The sequence below is a fragment of the Paramacrobiotus metropolitanus genome, unplaced genomic scaffold (assembly GCF_019649055.1).
Source record: "Paramacrobiotus metropolitanus isolate TYO unplaced genomic scaffold, Prichtersi_v1.0 Parri_scaffold0000005, whole genome shotgun sequence".
In the NCBI taxonomy this organism is placed as follows: Eukaryota; Metazoa; Tardigrada; class Eutardigrada; order Parachela; family Macrobiotidae; genus Paramacrobiotus; species Paramacrobiotus metropolitanus.
Window position 1 is genome coordinate 1,597,583 of NW_026570225.1, and position 17,204 is coordinate 1,614,786.

At 43.1% G+C, this 17,204-nt stretch overlaps 1 protein-coding gene and 2 long non-coding RNA genes across 8 annotated transcripts; all 3 read right to left on the bottom strand.

The window, feature by feature from the left end:
- Positions 1-339: 339 nt before the first annotated feature.
- On the bottom strand, positions 340-4,155 carry LOC129581207 (uncharacterized). Of its 6 annotated transcripts, none has more exons than XR_008689459.1 (8): positions 4,043-4,152; positions 3,693-3,914; positions 3,410-3,520; positions 3,010-3,200; positions 1,303-1,413; positions 1,014-1,101; positions 628-890; positions 340-548 (listed from the first exon to the last, which is right to left on the bottom strand). It is a non-coding gene; the product is annotated as an uncharacterized LOC129581207 (long non-coding RNA). The 6 variants fall into 6 exon arrangements; XR_008689463.1 differs by having other exon boundaries at positions 1,291-1,413; XR_008689460.1 differs by lacking the exons at positions 340-548; positions 628-890; positions 1,014-1,101; positions 1,303-1,413 and having other exon boundaries at positions 2,619-3,200; positions 3,693-3,821; positions 3,898-3,914; positions 4,043-4,155.
- Positions 4,156-4,244: 89 nt separating this feature from the next.
- On the bottom strand, positions 4,245-14,346 carry LOC129580872 (fibrillin-1-like). Its single transcript, XM_055471595.1, has 15 exons — positions 14,157-14,346; positions 11,128-11,299; positions 10,920-11,036; positions 9,988-10,358; positions 9,786-9,891; positions 7,684-7,814; positions 7,368-7,620; positions 7,185-7,279; positions 6,870-7,100; positions 6,556-6,801; positions 6,370-6,489; positions 6,260-6,309; positions 5,993-6,098; positions 5,877-5,918; positions 4,245-4,402 (listed from the first exon to the last, which is right to left on the bottom strand). Exons 8-15 carry the CDS (start codon positions 7,270-7,272, stop codon positions 4,245-4,247), a joined length of 1,041 nt encoding a protein of 346 aa, XP_055327570.1. The 5' UTR covers positions 7,273-7,279; positions 7,368-7,620; positions 7,684-7,814; positions 9,786-9,891; positions 9,988-10,358; positions 10,920-11,036; positions 11,128-11,299; positions 14,157-14,346.
- Positions 4,472-5,869, bottom strand: LOC129581208 (uncharacterized). The gene is made up of 7 exons (XR_008689464.1): positions 5,808-5,869; positions 5,657-5,735; positions 5,431-5,603; positions 5,205-5,363; positions 5,008-5,117; positions 4,614-4,937; positions 4,472-4,540 (listed from the first exon to the last, which is right to left on the bottom strand). It is a non-coding gene; the product is annotated as an uncharacterized LOC129581208 (long non-coding RNA).
- Positions 14,347-17,204: the final 2,858 nt, after the last annotated feature.

Genomic DNA, 17,204 nt, shown 5'->3' on the forward strand with positions numbered 1-17,204 from the left:
TTGTGCGAACTGGAGAAGTTTCTAGTACAAAATTACATTGACCGACCTGAAAAAGGTCTTAAACCACCGTCACCTTCGCGCTTCGCGCGAAGTGATTTCCTAACTTTCCTAGACCGGTTGGGACTCCACTGGATTTAACTTAAATTAAGCTCCACCAAACTAATTTACCAACACAAGCAGATCCGCGCACCGCTTGATACCCGACAGGACAGTAGCACTGGAATGACCCATCCATTAAATCTACGCATCTCGTCCCCGAGACACCCACACCACAGATACCGGGCAGTTGACACTGGCGTACTGCCATACAGCCTCCCGGCATCTATTGAAACCCTTCGGACAGCGGCACTGATAGCTTCCACGCTGTTCATGCACATTCCCGGGGAACAGAGATTGGGTGATTCAGCGCACTCGTTGACGTCTTCACAGCGATTATTAATTAATTCATAGCCCGTTGGACACAGACAGGTGTATCCTCCAACCATATCCTCCTGGCAAGTGTTGATTGTACAAGTATTGTACATGCAAAGTGATGCACTGGTTGATTTCTAAAATTGGTTTCTGATTAGCGCCGTTCTGCGGTTGAAGTGTAGACAGATGGAAACGATGGCGTCGAAAAATACTTACTTATACATTCCTGCCAGCCCACAAGATCATAATTGGCCGGACCCACGCAGGTGAAACTGCCCGCCAAGTTGACACATTGGCTTGGTTTGCATGGATTAGTCTTGGCCACGCACTCGTCGGCATAGAACGGTGATGTCGCAGTTTGAATTTGGTTGGTTTAATCCTTATTGTTAAGCATTTCTACGCTAAGGTAAGGGTAACCAGTAAAAATTTCCATCGGTTTCGCAAAACAGCGAAAACATTAACAGCACATTCATCGATATCTGCAACGAAAGCGTCATAGATGTACTGACTGGTTTGGTATTATAATGTACTATAATAACAATAATGCACACTGTGTAACGCAAAGATACTGCCGCATACGCACGGCAAAAGCAATTACAAACCTCAAACGACTCAACCGCTGCTACAGTCAAGCCGTCCACGTAAGGACCCAAAATGTTGTGTTCCCGTACACGCAAACTGTGATCGGTTCTACAAAAGTCGTACTATATGAGTAACACAATGCATAAGGGCGATAAATTTATGTGGTCAAGGTATTCTGAAGTAAGCCTTACGGTTAGCCTTTACATCAAACAAAATTCAGATATTACTAATTTAATATCTCGAACTAGGCATATAGTAGACCTTCTCGTTGTAGACTCCGATGTAAAATACTTCTACCTTGTACAATACCTTCTTTGTGACATCGTTCTCCACTCGCAGAAATAATTCATTACATAACCGCGGATTATACCCGGCTGTTCTAATGTAAATGAACCATCATCGTGTAAGACTTCCCGGAACCTACAAATATTCATGAAATCGATTTTGAAGCAACAGTCCTCATAACACTTCTTCGCTGAATCAACTGCTGCAAATATCGGTTTGTCCATATGCGAAGATGCAGGCATTGTATCTATGAAAGGCATTCTCCAGAACACTGCTTCCCAATGCACAGTACTCTTAACTCTAGCTTTATTGTTGGCCCTACTAAAGTTATTTTCAAAATTGATATATCAACAGTAGGGTACCAGACCACGGTCAGAAGAGCAAGAACAAGAGACTTTACGCTGCGTGCGGCATCTAATTTCGTTTTTAATCACAGTGTTTATTCTGCAGGCTGCAGACTTATAAATGTAGAAGAAACGAAAGCTCCAGATTAGCTGTGAATACACACTAACGCCTACACGAAAAAACAAGCCATATAGCTTCAAATCCCGAATCCGAGATACTTTCTAAATCGACCAGTAAAATTCGCCCAACGTCACTAAAACAGCGGCCGCTGGCCAACGTGAATCGATTACTTACGGAGATGGTCTCAAAGAATGGATAATTATATCAAATATTTTGTTACGATCTATCAAATTTCTTTATCCAACCCATTATGACAATGCAGCTAACAGCGCAGTCTACACTTATCTCTATCACCAGACTCCGCATAACTATACCTGAAATCAGACGACTCAAGCACAGCACGTACAACCTCTTTCTATGAGCCCAGCACAGACTGATAGAAAAAAATTAAGTACTCATATTGAAATCACTACTCTCGGCTCGTAATGGAATCTACCGGCCGCCGTCCGTTTACGCTACCGCGCATTTCGGCAGCTACGTGCCCAGTAGTGTCCAGGTTTGGTACTTCAGCACACCGAGTTTGGACTCGCCACGAAAATTCACAAATCTTGTGACCGAGTGGTATAATAATTTTTCTGACAGAAGATTCTGAATCACACGACGTCAGACGACGCGGCCACGTCACCGTAGTCACGCACGCTGCATTATTTTGATCAAAATTTTACAGTTTTTGCATGCATATCTATGATAAAACTTACCTGCAAGTAACCTACAATTGTCGTGGAACCTAAATTAAATCCCCAACAATGCGGTTTATCACACATTTTAAAATTTTGTATACTATTTTCGTACTTACCCTACATCTCGCGATGGAAGCCGCATTGAAACAGCTTATGACGAGCACCCTTTCGAAATAATCGTCGAAAAAGGGTGCTCGTCATAAGCTGTTTTCAGGAAAACCGCAGTGCCTAGAACAGGCCGGAAGGTAATCTACCTTATCTGTCTGTTATAGACATTGCAACTTTCACTCTAAACGTTTTAGATACTGGAGACTCGACCGTTTCGGTTCGGTAAAAAGATATTCCGGTCGATCCGAAAACGACGTCCACAGCTTCTTCCACATTGACAACATCATAAACTGGCTTTCTTTTGTGGTTAACGGATACGAAATGTATGTACTATTACGTTCATTCCAGAAGACATGCTGACAGAAGACAAAGTAGCGAACGTTGGCGGCAGTTCTGTAGCTTCGATTACGGAGATCCAATTAAGCGTTAAATAGTCGCTAGACACATTCAACTGTAAAACAGTTCTTACTCGACAGACCTCTTCATTACGACGGTAGCATCGTCGCTCATCAAATTCGGCTTTTGATTGATCGTCTTCATCTTCCCAGGTCCTCATTCTCATTCCTCTCTTCATCCATCCTCATCAGTTTCCTCATCGGTATCGCCATCGCAAATTTCCATACTCAGATCCCACCGACGCGAGATTTGTACTTGTAACACTCCCACAGTCTGCGTCCAAAAAGGTGAATAACTGCCAAAGCTTACGAAAATTTTCAATCGTTTTGTTCAGTTTTTAAACCGGAGACCATTAATTTTTTGCGGAACTTTCAGCGTATATACTTGAATCTTATTTATACTTTCGCTTTTGGTTTTATCAATTCACACAATGAGTGATTGTTGTGGTTATTAACAGTAGTAAGTAATAATATTGAATGTACCCGGAGTGGTGCAGTCGCATCCAGTATACTTCTATCCATCGTCGCAAAAGCACTCGGATTTGGCCGAATAAACCAAGCATACGCCGTGCACACAGTTGGGCGAATATTCACCTAAAACCGCACACGCTTTATTGCGTGTCAGTTCGTTTGTTTTCGACGTGTTGTTAGTAACGAAGGCAAACATTAATCTTTGTGTCTTTTACTACCGTATTCAATTTTATGTACTTGAACTGAATGAAGACGACGAGTCCTTGTAGGCTCTGTTCAAAGGGAAAACACTTACGCGACCAGGGAATGTAGTCGCGATTATCATCCGTTCCTCCAACACAATCCGGTCTGCCGTCACATAATTTTGAAAGACTATAAACTTCCAGAACATCGGAAGAGGCATTCAACTGGCACGCAAAACATCCTAGCTCAAAATTAACAACAAATAATTCCCGCTTATCCGCATTTCTGGTTAATAGCTGGACGCGGAAAACGATAACCTTTGCTTGGTTTCCACCTGCATTAAGGGAATTACAAAGCAGATTAATTTTAGCGAAATCCTTATTTGAGTCGTATTAAACACACAAAAATAACCCCGTTAATATCCGTTACTAAAAAATATACATTTCAACGTCAGCAACGTACGAGCACACGTTGGTCCTTCCACAGCCTGGAAGCCGTCAAAACACTGGGAAGTGTATGACCCGGGTACGTTAATGCAGTTCGTTGCGCACAAGGAACGACAATTTTACAATTCGTTCACATCTGGTCAGCAGAAAAAATGTAGCAGTTTTGAGTATTTTATCTTGCAAAGATACAGTTGTCAGGTTTCAGACTTTACAGATAATTACGACATATAGAAGCACGTACCAACACAAATCGTTTGACCATTTGGTTGGAATGAGACTTTGTAACCTTTGTTGCATTCACACGTGTAACTCCCGACGGTGTCAATACAGCGACCATTCAGGCACAGATTGGGCTCGGTCATGCATTCGTTGATATCTGCAAAAAATAATAACTACACCGTTGTAAAATTAATTTGGGCAGCGAAATGAAATTTATCGTACTAACACAATCTGGGTTCCGTTCTGAATCATCTGGAAGCCTTTTGGGCAAGTACCGTAGTATCAATCAGTAAACCTAAGTAAATAAAAACAAACACATTGACATGACCTATAGTTGAAGCAGTTTATTTAGCAAATCAAAAACACACTCCTGCCCTGGCCACATATATCCTTGGCAAAATTAATAATGCACTCGCAGTCGTCCAGTGATCGTCCATCGATACCGATTTGGTAGTATGCCGACAAGTGCCATCGCGGTAGCAAGTTAACGGTTCACAAATATTTTTTTGCCTATCACATACAAAACCAATAAAAAAGCTAAAGCGCATAGTAGTGACGTCCACCGTAGAGATAGCTTTGCAGATCGTTGCCTTAGGATTTTCAGAAGTGAATCCAGGAGGACAAAAACAATAAAAGCCACCGTCCGTGTCCTGGCACTGTGCGTTGGGTGCACAAGGTGCACTCATTGATATCTGTAAGGAAAGGTAACTGTAAGCAAAGATTTCGCGGATAAACCTGGAGCACCAGAATTGGTAAACTTACAGACGCATGTTCCGCCAACAAACTCGTAGCCAGCATCACATCGACATGTGTTCCTTTGGTACATTGGCATACACCATGGCGACATGGAGCCAGTTCGCATTCATCAACATCTGTAATTGGCAAGTTTTTAATCTAAAGCTTTGTGTTGGTACGTTATACTGAGACGACATTCCTGAAATCCCTGCAAAAACTTATACCAGGATTAGGTACTAGGTAGTGAAATTTGCATTCGTTTTCGTAGACGTCAATGAATGTGTTCCACCTTTCAATCCATGCAACCCAGGAAACTGCGTCAATACTCCAGGAAGTTATAACTGCTTATGTCCTTTTGGCTGGACTAACAGCACCGGCGGCGCCTGCACCGGTAAAAACATTTCCGAAGTTTTGAAGTTAACGGTTTACCCTGTACATCGTGTTTCTTACAGCGATCAACGAATGTGCCGGTCCGGTGAATCCCTGCATACCGGGTGACTGTATAGATCTGATTGAAAGCTACCAATGTGTCCGCAGAGGCACTGATACGATCCGAGGGTGTCAATACATTTGACAGCACCCGAGGCCGCAGGGAGGTGGGATGAGTTCACACTCGTTGATTTCTGGATAAAATAATTTTTGCTTAGAGTGTAACAATTCTTTCCGAAGAACTTACGACTGCAGTTTTGGGAGGTTATAATGTGGATCGGTATCACGGTGGGGAGTTGCACAAATACGATCCTTGCGTTAAAGCGCTGCACACAATTAATAGCGCAATTCAGCAAAACGTATGTATCGTAGCTGAACATCTGACATGTTCCACGTACCATGTTCCGGGTTTGCACTTGTCTTCAATAGCACAGTAGTTGATTTGTTTGCAGGCTCCGTTCAGGAACTGAAAACCGAGTGGCGAACAGTTAGAACTATTCGCCACTCGTCTGCAAAAGCACAGAAGCTATTATCACGCACTTAACGTGCACCTAACTGCAAATAAGGAAATTAAAATGCTCACTTCGACACAGTTTCCAGGTGCACATGGATTCGGATTGTCCCTGCATTCCAGTATGTCCACACACGGTCTCGTCGGTCCTCCGGCGTTGCGGAAGCCCGGAGGACACCTGTAGGCGAATGCACCGATGGTGTTCTCACACTGTCAGTCAACTAAGAGTTAAATACAAATCCCAAATCATATTAGATTGAATAAGCCTGCTTCCCCAACTTTTTAAATTTTTAACTTCAAATTGCGAAACAAGAAAACAAAACATTTGATCATACTTACGCATATTTCTTTCATAAGGTCATTTTCCATCCCGTCTGAACACACAGCTTCTGCAGAAATCATGACTTACAGCCTTTATTTCCACTGCTTTATAAAAGGCAAATATTCACTGCATGCCATTCTTCCATCGCCATAGTATCCCGGTGGACATCTGCAAACTGGTCCATCAATACTATTAGCACATGGAAGCGCTAGGGCTCCACATCCGACGTATTCGCAAGTATTCAAATCTAAAGATGCACTCGATTACTACAGATGGAATCAGTGTGACCGAACATTTAGCTTCCGACACATACTGGCACATTTTCCTTCGATCCAGTCAAAATTAGGGGGACTGGTGCATCGATAACTTTCCGGCGTGTTGACGCATGTACCACCATCTGGACAAAGGTCACCCAGGAATTCCACGCATTCATTTCGGTCTTCACAAAATTTCTGATTCAAGAAGAATCCTTTGGGACAGACACAAGAATACGAGCCTTCGGTGTTAACGCAGTTCCCGGTAACACAAGGATTTGCTGGAGCCGCACACTCATCAACGTCTACCAAAAGCAGCAAAGTTATATGTAACACCAAAACGTAAATGCAGCGGCGTTGCGCCCGAATATACCTATGCACTGGCCATTGACGAATGTATACCCAGCCAGACAGTCACAAGTATACGATCCCGGTGATTTTCGGCAAGTTCCTCTTCCACATGGATTCACAGGAATGCACTGATTGATCTCGACACAAGCCCCATTTTGCACCATCCAGCCTTTGGGACAAATGCAGCTATAGGATGCAGTCACATCTTGACACTGACCAGGAGTAGGATTTGTAATCGCGCACTGCTTGATAGCTGAAAAATACAATACATGCAACAACAATGGCGCTGGCTGTGTTTTCGTAACCAAAATCGTTTCGTTTTGGTTTGTTTTCTTACGGATACAGCCTCCCAGTGTATTTTCGTAACGGATGGACATGAGCATTCGTATGAGCCTTCCAAATTCTGACATCGTCCAGGTGAGCATGGTGGATCTGAAACAGCACATTAGGACATCTGACAGTGTCAAAGGCCGTGCATAAATTTCTGAGAGCCATACAACATGCAGTGCAAGCGGCGTACCAACAAAGTGTTCCGCTGAGGAATCAAACAGAAAACCTTTAGGGCATATGCAGGAATAGCTTCCCTTGGTGTTAACAGTCTCCGACCAGACAGGGACTGTACAGCATACATTCATCGATGTCCACGCACTTCGGAGGGTAACCAATCTTCTGCCAACCTCTTGGACACTGGCAGTCGTTAGAACCGTCAGTCATGGCAGTGCTATCTCCGGATTCGCCACATAGATTTGTACTGCTTTCGCAGACATTAATGGCTGCAGATAGCAGCCGCCAACTTTCAGAAAACACCCAGCAAAGAATTCGAATGCAATTGTTACCTATGCAGGCACCGTTGCGGCGTTGCCTTGACCACGGAAACCCGGTGCGCACTCGCAGCGCGTCATCTGTTTATCCGGCGCAGAAATGCAGCGCGAATTGGGACTACACCCCGCTTTTTCACAATCAATCGCTATAAATAATTATTATCATTAAATGCGTCATCAGTATCTCGTTTTGTTAGTTATCATTATGTAGTCACGTATCATCTTATTCAGTACTTCATAATTCACATCCTTTATAATAAAAGAATAAGAAGGTGCACAAAAATCGTGTCTGTCTCCCTTTTCTGAGCGACACAGTGAGCGAAACTTAGGTCTCTGTATATCATTCGATAACGCAAGGTATGTGGATGAGCTCAAAAGAGTTAGTTTTGTGAAAACCAAAACCAGTTTTGAGAAAACATTCCAGAACCTAACATGCAAAACCTACGGGAACGTCAAAAACCTGTTAACGCTATAACTGCCACCTCGAGTGCGAGAGGCTGTGGTAATGCGAATAATGCATTAGCTTACTTATTTCGCTATCAGGTTCGTTAGCACACCACAGTTCACAACAGCCATTACCGTTATGGCTCTGTAGCCCTCAATCATAAATTTTTCTAAAAAGTCTTTTCAAAAAGCAAGTGAAGTTTAAAAGTGGCTATTTTGAAAGACTTCACAGTCAACGTGCTATCCCGTTACGAATGGCTCAAAATTCCATAGATAAAGTAGTCGCCTCCCAAAGTGGTTTGGTTCTTCACTCACAGAGTTACGGTGCCGTATTAATTTTACCAATTAGGGTATACCGATTAGTGTCCAATTAACCGATTAGTGTCCAATTTGTGCAATGCCTTCGGATCGGAAGGGGACGCTATTTGGCGGGGCGGGGGGGGGGGAGACGTGGTCGCGGATAGAATACCTAAATTTGTTAAATTTGTTTGCTCCTTTAGAGCTTCAAAGTCATGGCGAGACAGCTACACAAGGTAAGGGAGGCGGGAGGGAACGGTATCGCGGGGATTCTGTCAATGGGGGCACACATATTTGCAAAACACGGTAATAGTTAGGTAACTGGTCAGTGGTCAGTAGGAATTAGTCGGTCAGCCATCTTGGAAATTTTTCACATTTTGGTTTTTTTTATTATTAAGCGTGGCTGCGTGGGCAACAATAGTGGTCGAATACTGGATTCTGGAATCAGATTGTAATTACGGACAGATTTGGAGTTCAAAATGGCGGAAAATACAGTCTGTAGTAACAGTGAGCCGGACGCGTGATGTACCGGCTCAGTAAAACACGGAAAAGTCACAGTGGTAGCGGGAAATTTCGCTCCATGCGAGTGCTTGGTCAAATGGGCCTCCTGCTTTTCAGAAAATTTGAAAAGGAAAGGGTTGACCTAATTATTATGTTATTACAGTTGTCATTTGTCATGAAAATTGTTGTGGCTTTTGACGATTTTTATGAGAATTATCTATGAAGTTTAAAATTCCATTAAGAATTTTATACCAGTAACCTTTGCGAAAATTAAATGAATTAATTTTGTTACAAATTCCAACGCTTTGGTCCAACATGTACATCCAAAAGGTTTGACGTCAGAAACACGCCAATTTTGATTTTGTTTTTCGAATGTTTTTTTATATATAATGCCCTAACAAAAACAAAATAAAACACGGGAAGTTTGACAATGCCAGCTTGACAATGATTGTGGTATAACAGTGCTGTAACGGGATCCGGACGCCCGCGCCGATCGGGAAATGCGGCCGGAAATCGGAAGTGGCAGACGGGGTGTCTTTGAATTTATTTATTTAAAATTTATTTACTGTTTGTAGAACTAATAAGGTGCACATGGAAGCGGCAATTTTTGAGGGGAAACTTTCAAATTTCTACGCGTTATTCCGCAATCTGAGCCAACGAATCGACGAGACGTTAAGCCATTCAAACATTTGCCTATGCAAATAAATTAAATTGCACGAGGTTTCGCTCATTAAAATTACATTTGTAATCGTTATTTTATAGTTTTGCGTTTAGTATGAAAAGGTAATAATAATCCTTCGCGGACTTATTCCGCGCAATTTGCGCGGGGTCTGCTAGTGTTCTTATAATTCTATCAATTTTAAGCTTTGTCGTACCAACACACCGCCCGTTCATTGTCTGGTAACCTTTGGGGCAGTTGCAGATATATGATCCCGGACGGTTCATACACGTTCCAGGAGTACAGGGATTCATCGCGCATTCCTTGATTTTCAGGGAACACAGCAGAAAATTGTATCGCATCGAAAATAATGGAAACTGTGGATTCAACTTAAATTAAGCTCCACCAAACTAACTTACCAACACAAGCAGATCCGCGCACCGCTTGATACCCGACAGGACAGTAGCACTGGAATGACCCATCCATTAAATCTACGCATCTCGTCCCCGAGACACCCACACCACAGATACCGGGCAGTTGACACTGGCGTACTGCCATACAGCCTCCCGGCATCTATTGGAAACCCTTCGGACAGCGGCACTGATAGCTTCCACGCTGTTCATGCACATTCCCGGGGAACAGAGATTGGGTGATTCAGCGCACTCGTTGACATCTTCACAGCGGTTATTAATGAATTCAAAGCCCTTTGGACACAGACATGTGTAGCCTCCAACCATGTCTTCCTGGCAAGTGCCGATCGTACAAGGATTGTACATGCACTGGTTGATTTCTGAAATTAATAATTATTGCTGATTAAAGCCATTTTGCGGTCGAAATGTAGACAATTGCTGGAAATGATGGCGTACGAAAACACTTACTGTACTTATACATTCCTGTCTGGCCATAAGATCACACGTGCCGGACACACGCAGGCAGAGCTTATGGTGTCAGGAAAATTCAAGCATGTAGAAATTCCGGGATATTGATAACTCTTAAAGCAGCGCTTAACTTTGTCGAACTTTGTCCAATCAATATCGTGACAATAAGCGGTTATTTGTGACTGTACCGTAGTTTATAGATGCATTTTCGGAACTATTTGTCAGCAGAATGGTACAGAACGGTGGTGTTACGGTCTTATTTTGGTTGGTTTAATCCTTATTGTTAAGAATTTCTATGCTAAGGATGGGAAGTAGGTCTTGTCGGGTAGATAATTTCGGAATAACTTATCCGCGAAGATTTCTGCAATGCCGTATGTTTCAGCAGTGATTACGGCACCGGACACCAGCCCATTCAATTACTGCCGCGCCGGTGTTGCACCGCACTACGGATGTAAATTCAGTACAATACGTACTTCGAAAATCTCAGCCACTTTACGCTGCTGTGCCAGGGAGCAGTAATTCTCAATCGATAGGATTACAGGATAATCAGACGTTACGAAAGCTGTCCGGATGATTTCTTCCACGATTGTCTGAAGGATGATAAGAATGACAGTTAATAGTTAATTATCACTTTGTATATAATATTATGTGTTCCCTATAACCAAGTAAACACACACACACCACAATCGGCAAGATCACAGTTAAACACAGTTTTTATATAAGGGACTCTCAGCAAGCCAAGCACTGATTCCGGTGATTCCACGGCGCGGTGATTCCACACCGGCGGAATTGTACAGGACACTGGCGGCGCAGACGGCATCAAAGATCTGTTGTGAGTCCGCGGGTGCTTTGCCTATTATCAAATGTTAATAAAAACAGAAAATCAAATGTACACATGCACACCCTTCATCTACATACAGTAAAATTCCATACATAGTAATGAAAAAGTTTTCTGAACTTGCTGCAGCAACAACAACAGATAAACCAACATCCCTTTTTCAAGTTTCTTGTCATACTTCTACCGAAGAAACCAAATTTACAAAAATTTTGTCACCCTGACGTTTTCATTTAAGTGAGTGTGTGTTCATTACCGGTACATGATACCAAACTGATGTATTACATGCACGGGAGATTTCGCTTTATTGCGCTCTCATACACCGTAAATTTTAAAACGCATAAATTACAAGAAACATAGATTTTGAAATTCATTTTAGAATTTAAAAAATTCTGGAGCTCTGGTTCGGAGTAAAAACGACCGTGATCCTCGTATTCGATCGTTCACATGCAAATTTTTGAGAAGATCGCATCGCATACTCATGATGCATTTGAACGCTTTAGAACTTTATTCTACTCATATCAGGTTCTCATAACCGGTTTTTACACCAATTTTTACAAAAAATTAAGAGGTATTTTAGGGTGCGCGAAACGAAAGTTCCCGGGAATTCATACGAACGCAGTGCATTATGCCGGCGTAGTTGAACAAGAATATGCGCTATATTAATTTGAAGTGCGACTATCAAAACTGCTCATGCAGCACTGTATTTTCCCAAGGTGCGTCCAAAACTAGACGCCTGACCAGACCAGCCGAACGAACAGAAATTACAGGAATTTGTATTATTGTTCCTACGTAGAAATTAAAACCGCACGAGAACGGAACCGATAACCATGCGTGCCCGCTGGTCAGGACTATAGCAGAGTAATTGAGCAGTCAAAGGAACCGAACCGCGCAAAGGGTCACACTATCCACTGACCGAACCTACGAAATAACGGGAACCGCACGTAACCGCCGGTGAAATCTGTTGATCAACAGATTTCACTTATGATTTAAATTCACTCACGGTTCACTCATGAGTCATGAGTGAACAGAAGTTATCTGTACAGGACCTCCTATTCCCGCTAGTACTGGCTTGGACCAGATATGAATGGACGCTATTGTCCAAGGTCAACCATTTATCGCCTCCCTTTGATCATTACTACACTGATCGGAACATGCTAAATTCGCCAGCATTTACAGCTTTTTTTACATTTTGGCTTTCTTGACAAAGCTAAAGCGGTAGCATTCCATATCCAAAGCGTGCAAACTTACTTTACGGAGATAATATATAGCAGATTCACAGTGCAGGTAAAATTACTGCTAAAATTGTTCAGCATGCTCCTAAAGGGTTCACATCCACTTTGTTTTCAAAAAGTACCCGCCGTGAGACCAGCTAATTGGAAGCCCCGAAAACTTCTGATCAGAATAACCGGAAACCAAAACCCTTCAAAGTTTACATCGAGTCAAAATACATCTATCTCACTGGATGCCATACAATACAGATACACCATTCGCACCGATCGCCCAACTAGTAATGCAATACTACTGTTGAACGGAGCGGCGGTTGCACAACAGCCAACATGCAAAGTAAAAAACGTAACCTACGGCTACGAAGAATCCGGAATGAACTGTTCAGTAATCAGTAGTCAAAATTTTCAAGCAGAATGGGAAGTTATCGTTTTGCCGGACGTGCCATAAAATTGATTCTGGCAATCGAGTGCTAGTCAGAGCTCTCGCAACAACACCATTGACACTTTCTAGTGGTCAGAGCAATCGATCGAAAGTTATTTACCGCTGCCAATACCACTAACGGAAACTACGGAGTAACCTAATGAACAACACAAGCAAAAAACGGCACATGCGATTAGACTTACCGTTAGAATGTTTCGACAAGACTGTTTCCCGCTTCGCTTCGGTCTTTTAATGCAAGCCAGCAGCGGTGCACTTTATTTGCTAGTTATTCTGAAACGGCCGAATTTCAACATGAATTTACTTAACCTACAGGAGTACCAATATTCCAGGGATCGGTGGTGGCGGTGGCGCCTTGGTGGCGCGCACCAGTGTCCCATTTTTGTACTGTAGCAAAGCTGGATACGGTGCTGTATCGTAACGAGATACGCTTTAGAAAGGGGACGAGGCCTTAGGCTGTTTTTGTTACCGTTAAACGGAAATAATGGGATCTGTTCCTAAAAATTCTGTTCCTGCTAACACCGTTCTATCTTTATACCTACATCTCAGTGAGCGGAACCGTTACCACTGTGCGCCGTTTGGCCTTCTGTTCAGTATTACTATTATTAAAAGATTTTCAATATTCCCAGAATAATCAAAATGATAGCCAATGTCATGGATCAGAATGCAGATGCCGTGTAATTACAGAGTAACAGAGCAGTTAGCAAATTAGCGCCGCTCTTCGATTATTAGTCGTGCTATTACTATTAATTTTCCGTCTCGTGATTATTAAATGCAAAATCTTACAACAAAAACACATTAAAATGAAAACTCTTAACAAATCAAAGCTAGTAAATTCACTGTAATGTATCGTTCTGTGTCTGTTTTCATATAATAAATTCATTCCTATCAAAGTTTGGACAATATGCCAAACGATATTTTGACCTATGGCTAGATTTTGAATTGTACTAAAATTATTTTCCTGGAAATTGATCGTAGACCACAAGAGCATCCGAGGCGAAGCCGAGGATGACTCTTGTATATCAAATATTGAGCGCCGAGCGCAGCCTTGTTAAAATATTACTCGTCGCTTGAAACGGAATCCAGTTCGGCCGACGGCCGACGCGCTATGCCCGAGTACTGCACTGACAGCAGTGAAACTGCAGTGTGAAACTTCAAAACTTAGGCAAAAAAATCGCAGATCTCGCTGCATCAAGCCAAACCGTACCTTTTGGCTTGCCCGCCTATTGAACAAGGGTTCCCGAGTGGCAATGCGAGTGGGCTTACTATGTTGACATTCGTTTTCCTTAGATCCTAGTTGCGGAAAATTTGGTAGTAATGGACTTAAGTCATGAGCGTTCGAAGTGCCATAAAACTATAAAGTCGAAAGCAAGCGGTATACTCCAAGTCTCCAACTGAAACTGATGGGAACGCTCCTACTGGAGCAACTGGAGGCCCGAACTGACGAACTGAACCGGTTCATTTCATCAGTTTGACTGGAGCTCCGCCCCTCCAGTTGAAGTACAATGTACGACAAAGAGGTTGAACCGATCAGTCGGTCCGCGGTTCAAAATAACCTCGCAAGCGTCCAAGTTTTAGTGGTGGCGTGTCGTTGCGAGGTTATTTTGAACCGCGGACCGACTGATCGGTTCAACCTCTTTTTGTCGTACATTGTATCTACTGTAGACTTTATTTACAGGGTGCCATCTTGGCGAGAATCGTCAATTTGACGATTCTCGCCAGGATGGCACCCTGTGGCGGTTGGCAGCCGTGCGCCTAAGGTGCGCCGGGAAGTCATCGTATGGCCCATAACAACAAGTTCTTATCCTGGCACTCTTTGAACAGCGCGCGTTACGCGCTGTTTATGCACTCAAAGATGTCCTTTAAACGCATGGCCAAAGTCCCTTCTCCGATCTTCTTCGCATTGGCTTCGATTCTCTTTGGCTTCCGGAGATTGTACCGCGCTGTGATATCCGTGAAGTCAATCATGTCGACCAAGTACTGCGGCGGACGGTACGCTTATGCTAAACATATCTATATGCATAACTAAGCATATGCTGCAAATGCAACCCCTCGTTCGCTGGATGGCTCGCTGTATACGAAAAATACGAGTATACATAGTTGTGGACCTGTGGTTTCCATTCTTGTCTTTTACGCTGGACGAGAGGCCGGAGAGCGTACAGGTATACCTCGAAACAAGACCTATGTTAGGCGCTAAACTTCAAAGCACTGTAGTCAGTCAGCGTATTCACCGCAAAGCAGCTTGTTTCCGTTGCCCTACCCCTAACAGTTCTGATTGGTGGCTGCCTTTTCTGATTGCATGATACCACACCGGACTGCAGCGCCGCATTGCAGGAGAACCTCTCTTAAAAATTAAAATACACATCTTTATAACATTCAACCTGTAAGTAAGGAACCGAACGGGATTCGCAACTTCGCATGCGATAACATTTATAACATTCGTATCTTTATTTAGATACGCTTTCCACGGAACCGAATGCAGTTTTATCAGTGTAGAGGACCTCTGAATGACATTCTGCTAAACGTGTCAGTTATAACTGTAAGTCAGAGTTATTCAAGTATCAACTTTTATTAGCGATTCGTGCTGGGAAATGAATACAAGAGTATCAGTTAACAAAAAAAGCATAACATCATTTCCGTTCCGCCAAATGAAAGGCAAAGTAAACATCTTCCTTCTCTACCACGTCGCTAAATGTACCGAGAACAGACACTGCATTTCCTCTCTGAATCTCAATACCAATTCTTAAACTCTCCTGAGCGGGGGTTGCCTGTACTGTCGATGATCTTTCTCGACTGCTCTTAGAAGAACTTCTTCGTCAGTGGTCCAAATGTACCTGTAGTTTCGAACGCCAGCGGCTGTGCGATGTAAAGGTCTGCCAGCCCGCTATATTTTTCTAACTTCCGGTTTTCCCGTATTTCCGCTGCACAACCCGGCACTCTGGACGTCTGTGCGATGTACGTCTGCGCAAATGTGTCCGCCACGGTTACATCCGACACCAGCGGCTTTCCGTTTTTCCAAGGAAAAGTTGTCACACCGTCGGGCCGCTTTCCATCGCTCTATCCAAGCCCGCCGGCTCGAGTGACGATTGCACTTTTGCCGAACTCAACACCCGTTTGGTCGCTTCATTCAAAACTGCGTGGACACCGTGTCTTCCTTTCGCTAACTTGCATACCAGCTCGTGGTGTCCTAGACTGTTCTGCTAAACTTGCTTGGGTTAACAAATACAGGTGCATACAGGTGCATACGGTATTAAGCCGGAAACATCGCAAAATAATAACGATAAACGCTAACGTTGTTGTGCAAATGGTAATTACTTATGTACAAGCACATCTTAACAGAATATCTATATTATTCTTATTTTATCAGTCTTGAAGTACTCCTAAGCAAACTCTGTAAACAGAATACAATTAATTCAGGTTTTATAATGTGCTACAGCTGATACTAGGAGTGCAGATCAGATTATATACTCTAATCTGCCCACTTGCTAGTGGCTACTGCCTTTAATTTTGCTTTATAAGATACTCGAAGTACTGCTACGCTTTCTCCACCGCCCCAAACTATACAGGTGGGGCAATTTCCCTTTACAAAATGCATCCCGGAATACAATGCGAAATTGAAAAAAAATTGTTTTATGCCGTTAGCGGTGTGTATCGTGACTCGTGAGATCGCCAATATTATGTCCTGATTGCAAAGCTGATGGCCCTGCACTGAATAAACAGTACATTTGATATTTATATAGATATAAGTACTGTATGAACTGCGAGTAGTGAAGTAGCACGTAACTGTACGTTTAGATAATGGCAGAGATTTTGCTCTTGCGTAAACTAGCGGTGGTTGTCAACCACATTATTGGCAATTTATTGCACGAGCGCGAGCGCCAGTACGACTGGGTAATGGACTAATGAACGGGTTTTGTGCCTTTGTGGAATAGGAAAAATGTTCGACAGACAAATGTTTTGCCCTTGACAAAGGTTTAATTGCAGCACCTTGCGCTTCGCGCTCGGTGCAAATAAGCCGTGCACGGCGAGCAAGCCTCAGTCGCGTAAAAATCGTGGCGTCACGGGCACGGGCCGGAAGCCGTTTGATTGGTAAACCAAAATTCTATTTAAAAAAAGGTCCGAAATGTCGAAATCCGAAATGTCTGTATACCAAAGGCGGTATGCCGTAATGGTCAGATAATTATTACTAGTGGTGGTTGTTAACCACATCCTTGCACCGAGCGCGAGCGCCGGTCCGCTGGGAATGTGAAACTAT

Excerpts from the sequence above, each read along its gene's own strand:
- LOC129580872 (XM_055471595.1), bottom strand. The coding sequence starts at position 7,272 with ATGCTCACCTGGACGATGTCAGAATTTGGAAGGCTCATACGAATGCTC. Across the intron at positions 6,490-6,555 it reads GATCGAAGGAAAATGTGCCA|ATTTGAATACTTGCGAATAC; the intron begins GTATGTGTCGGA and ends GTGCATCTTTAG. Across the intron at positions 6,099-6,259 it reads ACCTTATGAAAGAAATATGC|GTGTCCTCCGGGCTTCCGCA; the intron begins GTAAGTATGATC and ends ATTCGCCTACAG.